This window comes from Apodemus sylvaticus, chromosome 1 (genome assembly GCF_947179515.1).
Source record: "Apodemus sylvaticus chromosome 1, mApoSyl1.1, whole genome shotgun sequence".
Taxonomy (NCBI): Eukaryota; Metazoa; Chordata; class Mammalia; order Rodentia; family Muridae; genus Apodemus; species Apodemus sylvaticus.
The window spans coordinates 38,924,645-38,939,992 of record NC_067472.1 but is presented as its reverse complement, the minus strand read 5'-3'; the positions used below and the strand labels follow the sequence as shown (position 1 = coordinate 38,939,992).

Here is a 15,348-nt window from a genome sequence, read left to right as displayed (position 1 = left end):
GGGAAATCATTTGAAATGTAAATAAATTATATCGAATAAAAAAAAACATAAAAAAAAAAAAACATGTGATCTCCAACTGAACATGTAGAACACTGCGGAAAGGTCTTAGGACAAATCAGTAAGTTCCTTAATCTTCTTCAGCACCACAGTCTGTGACTTTTGCCTTGCTCCTCACTATTCTGATATGTACTCAAAGGTTAGGCCCTAACTCCTCATTATCCTGGAGGTGAGAAAGGAGTTGCCTTTTCCTACATCACCAGCTCTGCCAGAACCAGGCGCTTGATATGGAAGAGGTGAGAGAACCTCTCAGCAGGCGAAAGCAGAGCAGACTTTAGATTTTTACATCAAACAACCACTAGAGACCTCTCACTTGGATCTCTCCCAAGCAGCCTAGAAGATACAATGTCCTTCTCTATCTTAGATATGACACTCTTCTTGAATTTGTTCCAAATCTTAGTGGCACCTTCCCAGACTAGAAATCTGAGGGACGCTTTCCTTGACTCATTACTGGGTCCAAGGACATCTAGCATGTCATGTGACTCCCCTTTGTAGTACATTTCTCCACCCTCACACACAACTCCCCAGCTCCAATCCCCAGCTCCAATTCCTCCTGGTATCACCTCTCAGACTACTGAGAGGTAGTATACTTGCCCTAGACGGAGTAGTCTCATAGCTACTGAACACACAGGTCCAGGTGTGGGGTAACCAATATCTAGTGGGAAAGTCAGTCAGACGAATAGTTCTAGAAATACCTTGCATCTCTTTATTCCCATTCAAAGTCCTCTAGAGCTTATTACTGTCGGGTGCAAACTGATTCCCTTTGAACAAGTTCCCTTCTGTCTTACTTAAATGGCCACTTTCGTCATTTGCAATTATAATCTGTGACTATACGCAGTCCTTTCTAATCTCTTCCATGAACTGTAGATACTTGTCTAATCCTGTTGGTTTATGACTGCCACCAAGGACAGAACCTGTGCCTACAAACTCCACACACATGTACCCTATGCAATGTGTCCTCTACCTACCAACATAGCTTCCCAGCAAACACCAATTAGCTTACTGATAGGATAAATATTCTTTAACAGCCCTATCCTACAGAATAGGATCCATTCATGGTACTATGGACTTCTGGAATTACACTGCTTGGTTATTTAATTATCCCATTCTTAGCTTCAGAGTCTCCCCAAAACACTTCACTTTCTCATGAAGCAGGAAAATCAGACGTTCCAGCAGATCTTCCTGACGGCTGGCCCTATTCTCTGGTCTCCCCAGCTATCACCTTCCTACATATGGATTCACTTCATAGAGCAGTCGAGTATCCATCTCTCCTTACCCCATCAAAATGAGCACTACTGACACCTCATACTTGAACTCCTTAGAAACACCATGTTCAACAGCTCTTTGGCCAAAAACTACTTCCCAGAGCCAGCAGGAGTGCTCTCAATCCCTCACTGTGGTTGTTTATGATGGAAGAGGGTCAAGGCATTTAGGCAGCCTTGATGCAGAATAACCCAAGAGCTATTTGTTCACTGACATACCACAGACAAGGCATCTGCGAGTTAAGCTAATGGACACTTGACCATTACATTTGTACATCTCTTACATCTATAAATTACAAAGTGAGTCTCTAAAGTCTTTGAATTCATCCAGTAGGAAAGGCTACTAAACACAACCAAAACCTCTTTCACTATAAGGAAAACTGTTGCGGGCTTTTATTTTTCTTTCTACTCTCAGAAAGACATTAGAGATTGGTTAGGTTCAGGGTGTTTGCTAAGGCCATATACTCCCCCTCAGGCCTCTATTGAGGTAGGTGAAGGGTAGAGGCTCCAATAGGAGGCACTAATAAGAATTTACAAGGTGTAAGGTGGAGAGTTCTGTGTAAACAGAGGGAAGAGAATTATCCATTCATCTTGAAGGCTTGTGGAATGTTTTATGAGTAGCTGGGCTCTAAAGCGTCTATAGCATCTGTATCAGTCACCTTTGCGGTACTACAATAAAATGCCAGAGGCAACTAGTTTTACATATTTAAAAAAAGAATTTTTAAGTTTCTCAGTTTCTGAAGGTTCAAGACCAAGATCAAGTAGCCTTATTCATGTGACATCTTGCTGGCAATATACCATTATAGGAGGACACAGAGGAACAAAACAGTCAAGTCTGGAACTGACACTGAGAAAGGACAGGTAGGGTCCTATAGTCTTTTCCTAGGACATGTCTGAGCATCTAAGAACTTCCCATATTCTGTAGCACTCCCCCAGTTCTATAAACTAGGGGCAAAGCCTTTAAGACATAGACTCTTCAGTTGGCATAATTAAATATTTAAACCATCATCAAGCTGTGACAGCATTTAAGGTAGGTGGGAGTAGGAAAAGGGGAGAGAAAGGTAGGTGCAGAAAATAGGATAAACAGAGGCATTGACAAAAAGAATAAGGATGTGTTAATAGTGTACTAGGGATCAGTAGGAAGGAAAAGCTAGAAATATAACTGGAAGCAGATCATGAGGGACTGTGAATGCCCAGCTAGGCGGTTAGGGATAGATGGTAGCTGTCAATGGCTTTCGAATGAGATGGTGTCTTTTCTTTACTGTACCTGGAGGGACTGTGGAATGGCAGTCAGTCGCATGTTCCATTCTGAACCACAGGTGCACATTAGTCTGTCAGTCCGTCTGTGAGCCAGCCAGTCAGCTTATTTAACAATGTGAAGCCTGGTCTTGTTTCTGGCCAAATAAATCAGGATCCTTTGGAGTAGAAACTAGATGTGACAACTTGAAAGGAAATGTTCAGGAGCTGTCCAACCAGTGCTGAGAGTGAATGTCTAGGTGAACCAGTCAGGGAGTGAGGCATTCAGGACAGGAATTTCAGACAAAGTTTCTTGCTCTTAAATAACTTCTTCATATACTACTAGCAATGGGTTCTTCAGTATGCAACAGCACTACTTCTGTTAGTTGATAGATAGTCAAACACACCAAGTCTCTAAACTGGAGTGAATACATATTTTGTGATGTACTTGATTGGCCAAGCATATGAAAAAAATTGAGGAAGAGTATTAGAAAAATTGACAAGTGTGAAAATCAGGGTCATTCATCTGGAATGCCTAAGATGGGTTCATTATCAGCTGTCTCTACCTTATTGAAATGCCCAAACCTCTATTAGCATAGCTAAATCTAACTCAAACTTTTGATCATCAAGTTTGTTACACAAGATAGAAATAGAACCAGGCTTTGGGTAACCTAATAAAAGAAACACTGATATTTTAAGAATAAAGACTCAAGAATTAGGACTTTGGCACTTGAGAGGTGGCTCAGTGGTTAAGGATACTGGCTGCCCTTCAGATAACCTGGGTTTGATCCCTAGCACCACATGGCAGCTCACACCCATCTGTTACTCCAGTGGTAGAGGATCTGACACCCTCTTCTGGCCATGGGATCTGCATCCACACAATGAACAGACATATATGCAGGCAAAACACTCATGCATATAAAATTAAAATACATCTTAAAAAAAAAACAACAAGATTCCCTCTTCCTTCCTCTTCCCTCTTCCTCCTCCTCCCTCCTCCCTTACTTCCCTCTCCCCCCCCACCTCTGCTTTTGTTAAGATAAAACTTCATTCTTGGAACTTGTGCTACAGCCCAGGCAAGTTTTAAACTCTTGATCTCCAAGCTCCTGAGTGATAAGATAAACCATCACACCCAGAAAGAGCCAGAACTTTTGTTAAAAATTGTGTTGTTAAATTTTGTGACACCCAGTTACAAAACACAGTCACAGTAGGTTAAGAAAGTTGAGGATGGCAAACCAAGCATAAAGTCCCATGACAGCATCCCATGACCTTGGCTGACTTCTGTAATTAAGAGAGAGAAAATATCCTAAAAATCCCAAGGCATTTCTGGGGGAGAGGTCCTGGATCCAGAGAACAGCTCCCTAGTCAACATTCTAATCTAAGGGGAAGAAGTTAGCCGGGGCATTGGCCTGGAGAGAGCTTGGCCATACTGAAAGCCTCTATCCCACAAGCCAGCCAGGCGGAAGCTGTCAAGACTAAATCCCAGAATCAGGAAGAACATCTCAACAGGGTGAAGATGGGAATATATGTATATATATGTATATATATATACATATATATACATATACACACACACATATATATGTATGTATGTATATATATATATCCCTATCCATGTCCCTACCCATATCTATATCCCTACCCATATTTATATCTATATATGTATCTATATCTATACATCTCTCTGTATCTCATCTGTATCTCTATCATCTATATCTATATCTATTCTATATCTATATCATCTATATCTATATCATCCATATCTATATACATATATCTATATCTATCTATCTCTATCTATATCATCTATATGATAATATGGCATCAAATCTAGTTCTCTGTGTGCTTGATAAGCCCCAATCCTACCTTTGGGATTCTGTGCTTTTCCACATGTTAAACATACAACTGTATCTCTGATGAAGTGTGAGGCTTGGAAGCTAGGGCTCAGCAAAAAGAGACTGTTACCAGCTATGTAGAGAAAAATGGTATTGAGCAGGTGAGACAGGTTCTTGCCCCAGGGTTGCCATGAAACTTGTACCCAACTATGAGTGTCAGCCTGTCTGGGCTACAGTGTGGAAAACAGCCTACATTGGACCTCTGAGGTCCAGCTCTTGCATCGTATGCAGAGACTGAGCAGGGCCCAAGCTCAGGCCCAGACCACACAGTCATGCTCAAATGGGCAGCAGATACATCAGGGTGACTTCAAAGAGCTGCCTCTGATTCAGCACGAACAACTTAGCCAGTATCCTTTTGAGAGGCACCTAAGGAACATTTTAGACTTGTTCTGGGTTTCAGCCTCTATCCAGCATGGTTGTGGGTGAGTGGAGCTTCTGCTGGGAAAGCTTCACAAAACAGTCAGCAGAGGTAACACAAGACCAGTGGGGACAAGAGCTTCCTTAACAGCCTGGTGATGTCTGGGTGAGATGCTCCAGTGACCTTGGAAAAGGTTGGCACAGTAAAAAGAGAATGACTTCCTCTTCCATAAAGGCTCTTTGGGACCCTTGCCAGACTTCAGGTCCAGCTGGGTCTCAAGAAGAATCAGGCAGGATTTATCACTATTAATAATAACTGGCACATAACTGTGTGCAGAACTGAAACTCAGATGGCCAATGGGGAGTATCCTTAAAAGATATGGACAGAGTTGGTGTGTCGGAAAGGGGTACCAGAAAGCGATGCATGCATATCATTACGATGAGATAATAGTACGCCCTACCGTGGCCCCGCCCTGCCAATGGTTAATTCTTTCTTAGCTTCCATATTGTTGATCATGCTGAGGAACAAGAGGCACACATCTGTTTCTTGTGTTGAGAAATTTCTATCTCCTTGAACGCTATCAAAGATGCACAAAGTAGATCTTCCTCGTAAGTGTGTTGTTTCTTCTTGGCCTTTAACCAGAATAATCCCCACATCTACCTTCTTCTCCTAAGTAAGAGAGTAGTACCTAAGTTTAGTTTGTTCTTCTTCCCAGAGTTCAGCAAGTGACTCTTTAGAGGGAAGGTTAAGATACTAAGCCAAAGCTGAGAGCAAAGCCCACTCAGCTACTAATTTGAATTGTGATGAAGCCAACTGTCTGGTCTCTAAGGATCCTCAGCCCATCGGCTTCTGCTCTGACAGCTGTCAGGGGGAAAGTGGAAGGGGGCAGTCTCATTTTTTTGCTGGGGATTGTTGCTCAAAAGGCATCCAATAGTCTCTGAATGATGAATGAATGAAGGTGATTCTGTTAAAGATAAATGAATGCAGAAGTTTTTAGAGTATAAAAATGTGTTTCTTATTTTCTAATATTGAATTCAAACCTAAGATTTCAGAGCAAGTTCGAGTTTGACATAATGTCACCTACTTCCATAAGTAGGAAAATTAATATGTACATATATACATATGTATATATGTGCGCACACACACACACACACACACACACAGAGAGAGAGAGAGAGAGAGAGAGAGAGAACAGCAGGGGAGTGATTCTGTTGCTTAGGGTGTTTGTCAATTATTCTCAGACCTTCCTTTAGGTGACTCTAATTTACAAATTGATTTCTGGAATTCACTCTTCACTGCGCATTGACATTGTTTACTCCATTTTGTAGGTTAACCTACTGACCAAGGACATATAGGAAGTTCTATTTGTGTTGCAAGGACTTGTGGGTAAAAGTCTGTGACATTCACAGCTTTCTTGGTGAATACAGCCCACAGAAGTGTCTGGAAACTATTTCAAAGGGTCTCTGCAATAAAGTGCAGGTTTTCAAATAGCTTCCCAAATTTTAACCCTGGGACAATTTTATTGTTTTAATTTCCCAATCCAGAGTAAGGGGAATTCTCAGTGATCACTTTGTAGCCGGCAAGTACAGCAGCTGGCACACATCTGCCTTGCTGCCCCAGAGTCTGCAATGGGCACTTGTGCCCAAATTTCAGCCGTTGAGACTTGGATCTGTAGAATGGAAGCCCCACTTGTCTGCTCTGCCCTGGAGTCCTCAGGACAAGATGAATTAATGTCCTCCAGCCAAGCCAGAGGTCCTAGCCTCCAGCCAGAAAGCACTGGCTACAAGAAAGAAACGGGGACAGCCACAGTGTGTTTATTATGTGATTAAACTCTCATTACCTTTTCCTATAAGCGTCTTCCTGTTTTCCCTGGAGGGGCTGTTTAACGGTCACAGTGGTGTAGAGATGCCAGCTCTGTGCAGCGCTTCCTGCCAGCCTGGGAGGCCCCAGTGCTCAGCAGGCTGGCAGTGTTCACCTAGTGTTCACCCAGGATTTTGGATGGGAAGAAATTTTGATCTGACAGAAGGCCACAGCAAGCACTTAAGACCTCAGAGTCCTGGTTGTGAGAGAGATAGCCATTTCTTTTTTCTCCTAGGGCCACAGCAGCGTGACACAAGTGAGATTAGGGCACTGGTTGCTCTCAGGTGAGTGGCTCATTTTGATCCTGGTCTTACTTGGGGCTAATGACATAGGCATGGGTTTAAGTGGTGTGTGTGTGTGTGTGTGTGTGTGTGTCTACACTGTGGTAGTCTGGGGTTCTCAAAGTGTGGCTCCCAGATCAGTAGAAACAGTAGCAGTCCCAGTATCTTGGAACTTGTGAGAAATTCTCAGGCCCCAATGCAGACAACTGAATCAGACTCTCAAGAAGGGATAGGAAACTGTTGGAACAAGCCCACCAGGTCATCCTGATGCCTTCTCAAAGAAACTCTGAGAATAATGTTCCTAAAACCACTACCATAACACAGGTAGAACCATCTTTCAAAATGTTTCAAACCCAATCAGAACAGAGAATAGAATGGCGGGACAAGCTTAAACGCTTCTCTAAAGCCACCAGCAAGGCAGTGACCCCTTAAACAACAGGTTCATCTTTCTCACATAAGCCTAAATAAACTGCACTCAAGACCCGGCGAGTGTTGGAGACAAAGATGATTATTGACTCAGTACCTTCCGGTTTCTTTCCCTAGCGGTAGTTTAGTATTGGTCGCTCAGTGAACCACGTGACCAGCTGAAGGCTCAGATTCTCATATGAATACTATTATCAGCCACCTGTGCAGGTCAGGGAAGCTCTCATAGGCAAGGATCCCAAAGAAACACAGGCAGGAAGGACTGTGGTCACAGGCCCTACATCGTAAGCAAGGGTTCAGTTCCAGGGAGCCAGGCTGGATGACTTGAACTGGAGGATACCTGAGTTGGGACAAAGCAGCTTGTCTTTTAAGGGAGTCTACTCCAAGCCCAAATAAATGGTCCAGAGTAACAGGTTTCAAGATGGTGTTGATAAGAGCGGACAAAGGAAAGGAGAGGGACACTGGTGCTCGTTACTGGAATGATTTTTTACTGTAACAATAAAGGGTAACAAGACACATCACAGATTCCTTTTCATTTAAACGTTGTCACCGGAACCCCAGTGGTATAGAGTAATGTGACATCAATTGACCCCTAGCCCAGTGGAGTTAACTCTTTCGCCTAGTGCTGAATTATGAATCACAGGTAAAACTGCTATGGATGGACCAAAGCGGGAGGTCTTAGTACAGAGGATGCCCACAACAGTCTGGAAACATTTCTGCAAAGCTTCCTGCAGAGCTAGCCCCATTGGCATTCTCAGCTCAGGCAAGTAGCCATTGAGGACTGGCAAGGCTAGCAGCCTGCAGCGGGCACAAGGCTAGGGGTAACAAACATTAACACAACCCCCTTTTGTCCCTTTCAATAGGATGTGCTGGGGGTAGGAACGCATGCTCAGAGCCAGGTACGCAGCTGTCCCTCCCTCTCCCCCACCCCCACCCCCGCCTCCCCGTGGTTTCCCTGGCCACTCTCTGCTGCAGGAGAGTTGGAAGGAGGCTTCATGACTCACACTTTTCCTCCCATAGGGAAGTAACTCCAAGATAACTTTACTTCCGGAGGGTCGGGGCGGGGGTGGGGGGGGGCGACAAAAGGTGAAGAAAGTTCACTTTGAGCACCTTTCTACGGAGTCCTCTTACCTTCCTCATTTAGAATCCAAGGCAGAAACGCAAACACGGAGTCAAAGCCACATGTGCCTTCTTCAAAGGCACAGGAGCCCGCGGGCAGGTCCAGGGCATTGGCAAGCTGCAAGGCTGCGGGCACAAAGGGACTTTCAGTTTGGGTTTCTGCCTGGCAGTATTGCACCAGTCCTGGGGACTACCTGGTGAAGTTCGGGGAGTCTTGTGGGAAGGAGAGAGAGAAGGATGCATGATCTCCCTCAACACTCCTTGGACCCTCCTCTGCGCAACTCCACCCCCACCCCCATCCCAGGCTTGACCAGGGAGAGCAGGGAGCTTAGTGGCTGAGAATGATCCAGAAGAGCCGTTGGATGGCCGAGCGGACGCCGAGAACCTCACCCTGACAGCCCAAGTGGGAGCGAGTTTCCGGGACGCCCTCCCTCCCCGGGGTCTCCCGTTGGTTCTTACCTTGCGCTACCAGCAGGACTCCCTCAAGCAGCATAGTAGAACTTCAGGCAGGAGGACCCGCGAGGGCTGCTGGCTGCTGGCTCACTGTGGCCCGCTGCTCCTAGGGAAGGGAGGGTACTAGGCAAGGAACTGTGGACCTGCTGGAGATGCCACAGGCTGCTCAAATTCGTAGAGTCCCAGGAGCTGCAAGCCAAGGCGTCTGTGCACAGAGAGCGCTGCGCAAGGCTGCAGCGTCCGACCACTTGTAGCCCAGTTGGGCCCGGGACGACCGCAGAACTGGACAGGGAGGAGACAACTGCACACTTGGGAAGGGCCAGCCACCACTTGGGGAAGAGGAGAGGTCAGCAAGCGGTGCCTTCGTCCAGAATTTTAAAGCTGGGGACCAGACCTCTTGCATACACTTGGAAGGGGCAGTCCCTCTGCTGGGTTGCGACCAGAGGCTCTCCTGCTCCGCCCATCCGCGGTGGGAAACAGCTTATTTCAGGGGACAGCCTTCCCTGCATGTAACTTGTAAATCTCTGGGAGAGTGGGGTTTGTGACCCTAATTTTAACCACCTTTCCTCAGAATGGAAAGGAATGGAATTCTCTTAGGGCTTTCTAGAGGAAATTTTGGATATGGTGGGCGTGGGATAAGTTTTAATTCTCAGAGCGTTCAGAACTAATGACCTAGTGTTGCTAACCCTGGAATAGTAAACCCCCCACCCCCCAGTCAGAAGAATGTCTGGCATGCTTTGTGTTCAGCCTTCCCTGGTCCAGTGAAATGGGGGGGGGGATTCCTCTTCTGCACACACCCATCCTAATGTGAGGTTGGGGAAGGGGCTACTTTACTGATATCAAATAGTTAAAAGTAAATTTGTTTTTTTTTTCTGCTTCTTAATCTTCTTTGTAGCTTGTGCAGGCATTTCTGTGACTAGAGTAGGTTTGTTTTTAATCCCCTGAAGAGGTTGATGCTTGAGTCCCTGATCCAGTACTTCTGGGGTGGGACTCTTGATTCTGTACATTTCTAGCCAATTTCCAGCTGAGGTTGGCCTGGACCCACATTCTGAGGTCTGCTGGTCTAAAACACCCGGTTCAGCTGTCAAAGCTCTGCTCACTCAAGCTTGTTTTCCCTACCTTCCACAGCAGCTGTCTTGTTGGGCCCAGATGGCCTCTCTCCCTGACCCTTGACTCTGGAGTGACTAATGCTCTCCCTGAAACTCCTTCTTCCTTTTCTGACCACTCCCCGGGTGCTTTACCTCCCCCCCCTCAAATTTAGAAATAACTACATATATTAGAGGTCGATGACTCTCAAATTCCACCCTAGCTGGGGGAGCTCGACAGCTGCAGGCTTCTGTACACTATCACCTGACCATTATCTACATGGATGCTTGAAAGTTGTCTTGTACTTAACAGGTCTCCAGGAGAATGGTTCACGCTGTCCAACTTCCTCTTCTCCATCTTAGTTAACAGAGTTCATTTCCAATGGCTGATGACAGAAAAGCTTGAGTCTTTAAGAGTCATGTCTGACTACTCTCCTTTTCCCAAGACAATGCCAAATCTTGCCTGTTTGGGACTGACTTTACACCAGGTACCTGCCCTGATTGGTCCCTGCTGGCATTTTTATTGCCCTGAGATACCACAGTGCCTCCTCATCCTACTCTTCTCATGTCTTATGCCTTGCCCACCACGCTTCCTTCTAACGAAACTTGTCAGGGCTTCCCTTCAATACAAAAACAGGGCCACACCGCTCTTTGTTGAAGACCTATCAATTTTGCACCTCATTTACCAAAATCCAAATTCTACACAAGGACCTGTCACATGTCACCAAACCTCTTCTTATCTCCTCATTGTCAGCCCTCAATGCTTGGTTTGCTTCTGTCATGCCAAACAGTCCCGCTGTGTCCTCACAGGATGTTACACTAGCTATCCCCACTGTTCAAAATGCTCTTCCCCACAGACTGCCTGCTTTCCTGATAGGTTGTCACTCTGGTGTCAGTTTAGTAGTGGAACACCCAATAACCACCTCCTTAATTTGGAAAAGTATTTGGCATTTGTCTTTGAAGTTCAGACATATTTTCATGAATTTTCTGTAAGTAATGGCTTAAAGGATCAGAAACTTGTTTGGTGTATGCTACTTACTGGGTTTATATACATTCCCTCAGGTAGGAGAGAAAAGAGAACATTTATTATATACACAATTACAGATGTTTTATAGAAATAATCTCATTTGATCTTCATAAGAGGTTTCTATGTTGTTATTACAGTTTAGATCCATAATGCTTCTGAAAGACCCTTGTGTTAAAAGTTTGTTTCCCAATCTGGTGCTATAAGGCTATATGAAAGATGATGAAGAAGCGGGACCTTCTGGGAGGTCAAGTTGTTGGTATGTGCTCTTACTTAGACGGGGTGGTGAGTCCTCAGCTTGTTCCTCTTTCTCTCTTTAAAATCTTGGGCGTAAATCCAACGGCTTTTCTCTGGCATGTGTTCTCTGCCATGGTTGGAGCAGAAACCCCTACGCTGCAAACCTAAGGAAAACTTCCCTTGTTATAAGTTGATTATCTCAGGTATTTCTTGTAATAACAGCAAGTTGACTGGTGCAATGAGCCCCATTTAATGGATGGGGAAACTGAGGTACGAAGTTCAATGACACCAGGTGGTAGAGACAAGACTAACCCAGCCGGCTCAGGAGCCTCCTTCACCTTGTGTTCCACTTTGACTTTTTGTTTAGAGACCACACCCTCTGATGGATACAAACATTCAGAGACAGGTGTGAATCCATTTGAACTTCAGGACTGTTTCCAGCTTCACAAGCTACTGCCAATCACGAGCCACTGTCAAACTGGTGCTGCTTTGCTCAAGTACTTATAAAATATTTGAAATATTTAGCATTGCCTTAGATTCGTCTTGTATATCACAAGCTGTAAGGAAAAGCCCCGGGAACATAGCCAAATAATTAAAACATGATTTAAAGCCTAAAGCCTTAAGGCCACTGTACATATGGAAAGCAGGATCATTAGACACTAGCATAAATTCAGTGAAGGACAATTTCCAGTCAGTATATAATTTTATTGTGAGTAAGTACCCACCACAGACCTTTGTACAGGAAGGAAGAGATATTGCCGAAGGCAGGCAGAGGGTTGCAGAAAAAAAAAATCCGGATATTCTAGTTCTGTGCATCAGTCCTTGTCCTTTGGCCACTATGCATGGCGCCTGAATAGTGACAGTCCTATCTTATTTAGAAAAGAAGAACCAGAATTCAGGAACCCTATGCCCAAGACTTAGTTTATTCAAAGGATCAATAATGTATGTAAAGATCCAGCTGAAAAAAAAAACATACAGATTTAGGAACTATGGTAGGTTAACAGTGTCCTCCCTAAAGAGATACATATATATCCTTAAACCCATGAATGTGTCCTTATTTGGAAAGAGAGGCTATATGCATAAGTAATAAAATGAGGGATGTTGAGATGAGGTCACCCTGGATTAACAGATGGGCCCTGAGTCAATGGTAAGTAAGTGTTGGAAGAGACAGAGGGAAGTCAGGCATGTACAGCAGATCACATAAAGATGGAAGAGGAACTGGGCTGGGGCAGCCCCAGGAATGTATGGAACTTTGAAACTAGAAGAGTTGAAAAATACACCCTCCACCCCCAAGAGTCCTAGAGGAACAAGTTTTGCAGATCTCTTGACTTTGAACTTATGGCTCTAACGCTGCAAAAGTTTTAGTCATTTGTTCCAGTGTCTTTGTGTCTATGTGTGTGTGTGTGTGTGTGTGTGTGTGTGTGTGTGTGAGAGAGAGAGAGAGAGAGAGAGAGAGAGAGAGAGAGAGAGAGAGAGAGAGAGATTGGTGCCACTTTGTATGCCTTCCCCCGTTTAATTCATGCAATTTTTCTGTGAAGTGAATGTTATTGTACTCACTTTTCAAATGAAAAACAAACAGACCAAGAACAGTCAATTGACTTGCTCAAGCTTATATTTCTAGCCAATAACTCAGCAGGATTTGATCCCAGAAGTCAGACTCTGATGGTTTTGCACTCTTAAAGGCACACTTCTTTTTAACAGAGGCTTCCTGCAACATATGCTGAGGAAATGACCTGCTCTCTGTGTCTACTGTGTGTCAGTCCATAATATCAGCTTCTCACTGGGACTGGGCCAACTCCAGTATTGTTAATCAGGTTCTGTGTTTTTTCTAGCATTGCTTCCAGCATGGAGGTTTTCAAATTCAGGTTTCATAAAAGAGCCAAGTGAAACACTGATGTTCCTTGCAGGAGTTCCTGTAGCTGTTTGCTGTCTTCTCCCACAGCAGGAGAAAGTTCAGGCAGGAGTTTATCTGGGAGAAGAAGAAAGTGAGTCTGGGTTGCACTTGCACCACACAAACTGTGCTGCCCCAGCACAGAAGCTGTCTGTAGCACCCACCTTCCTCTCTGTGCCTGGCTCTCCTGTAAGCTAAAAGTTTTCACAACATATTTTGATAAAGGTTCCTTAAATGCTTTAACCTCCACCACCCACCAGAGGTAGTGGAAAAAGAAAGGTTAATAGGAAATGGGGTTTGTGGACCTGTTTAGAAATAGTTCTTTGGGGCAATTTCAATCTCCATTGTCAGCAATCCAGTCCTCTAGTAAAACACCAACACAAACCAGCAGCTGCAACCTGCTCAGCAATCACTACTCACGAATCAACAATGGCAGTTGGATCCAGTAGAAACCTCGAGGCTCTACCAATCAGCCTGAGTCTCAGGACACAACAAGAATGTCACAAAAGATTCTTTGGTGAGTTATCGTCTATGAAGTCATGACAAGCAAAGATCAGAAATGTGATGTAAGGTAAACCAATGCCAGAACGTCATTAGCAATGACTAGGAATGTAGAGCAAGGTGAACCAATACCAGAGCCTCCTCCCATTGTCTGGGAGGTCATATTTATATTCTTTCTAAACATCACACGCCCTCTCATGTGTCTGGTTCAGCACAACATCCTTTTTCCTGTCTGCCTCAGCAAAACATTATATGACATAAGTGAGTTTCCAAAGAAACTAGAAATTTCCACTTCATTCTCCCTTCTTCTCATTCTTGGGCAATATCACGGGAAGGTAAGTTCAGCAAATGTTTCCTGAGTGCCCACTATGAACCAGGTATCATACTTAGGACTAGAAATCCAGGTGAACAAGGCATAGTGTCTGTCTTAGAGAGAGGGAGCTGGCCAATGAGAAAGTAATTTGAAGAGAATGTGTTGATGAGGTGAGATAAAAACAAAGTCATAGAGAATAAACAAGGAGTCTAGGTCAGTGTTCTACTGCTGTGAAGTGAGTGGCTATGACCATGGGAAGCCTCATCAGGGAAAGTGTTTAATGGGGGCTGACTTATAGTTTCAGAGTTTAGTCCATTATCATCATAGTTGAAAGTATGGGTAAACATGGTGATGGAGATGGTGTTCAGAGTTCTACATCTGGATCTGCAGGAAGCAGAATGAAAGAGAGAGAGAGAGAGAGAGAGAGAGAGAGAGAGAGAGAGAGAGAGAGAGAACCTAACATGGGCTTTTGGAACCTCAAAGCCCACCCCCAGTGACACACTTCCTCCAACAAGGCTATACCTATCCCAATGAAGCCATGTCTCCTAATCCTTCTCAAGTATTGACATTCCCTGCTAACTAAGCATTCAAATAGATGGACCTATGGGGGGCCATTCTTTTAAAACTATCACACAGAGTCTGGGAAGTAATACAAATAAATGAAGAGAGCTAGTACCGGGAAGGCAATGGGAGTTTCAGATACTCTGGTGAGAGGACAAGACCAAGGCCAGCTGGAAGCTATCTGTTCTGGCCATTATTCAAAAGAAGATTGATTTCAGGTCTTTATGAACAGCTCTTGGCTTTCAAATGTTGTTTGATAACTTACAACAACAAAAAAGATTGGATTTCTCATTGGGAAACTATACTGCCCACCCATATGCATGTAGTCAGCATACATGGCCTGTCCCACCATAGAAGAGAACAGTGAAGTAGACAAAGTCTTACGACTTTTCCCAAAACCACATTCCTCTAAGTGACAAGAAGCCATTGGGTTGCCTCCTACCTAGCCAGTAACTGGATAGGCAGAAAGGACTCTAACAACCACAGCAGTCAGTCAGACATACAGTGGTCATCATGCATTAATTGCATTCTCTTGTGTTAGGCATTTTTGAAAAACATTGATACATATTTTCTCTTCTCTTAGCACCTAGGTCTCCTTTGACATATGTTAAGACATTGTGTTTGGCATTTCATCTCTCATTACTCCTGCCTTTATTTCTCTCTTTCCTTTTCTTCCTTATTCTCCCTTGTTCTACCTCTGCTTTGTTTCAGGTCCAAAGGAAACTCTGTTTGCACAAATTCTGGTGGTTAGACAAAAGCCAGCATTCCTAAGGAATTTGTGAAATAAATTCC

At 44.3% G+C, this 15,348-nt stretch overlaps 1 protein-coding gene across 2 annotated transcripts in view; it reads right to left on the bottom strand.

Moving 5' to 3' along the window:
* Window positions 1–9,373, bottom strand: part of Mamdc2 (MAM domain containing 2) — a 154,701-nt gene extending 145,328 nt beyond the window's left edge. For both annotated transcript variants that reach the window (XM_052188223.1, XM_052188231.1), the window contains exons 1-2: window positions 8,951–9,373; window positions 8,504–8,617 (exon numbers count right to left, since the gene is read on the bottom strand). In XM_052188223.1, the coding sequence (XP_052044183.1) occupies window positions 8,504–8,617; window positions 8,951–8,984 (148 nt within the window). In that variant the 5' untranslated portion in view covers window positions 8,985–9,373. The remainder of the gene's footprint in view (window positions 1–8,503; window positions 8,618–8,950) is intronic.
* Between the last annotated feature and the right edge of the window lie 5,975 nt (window positions 9,374–15,348).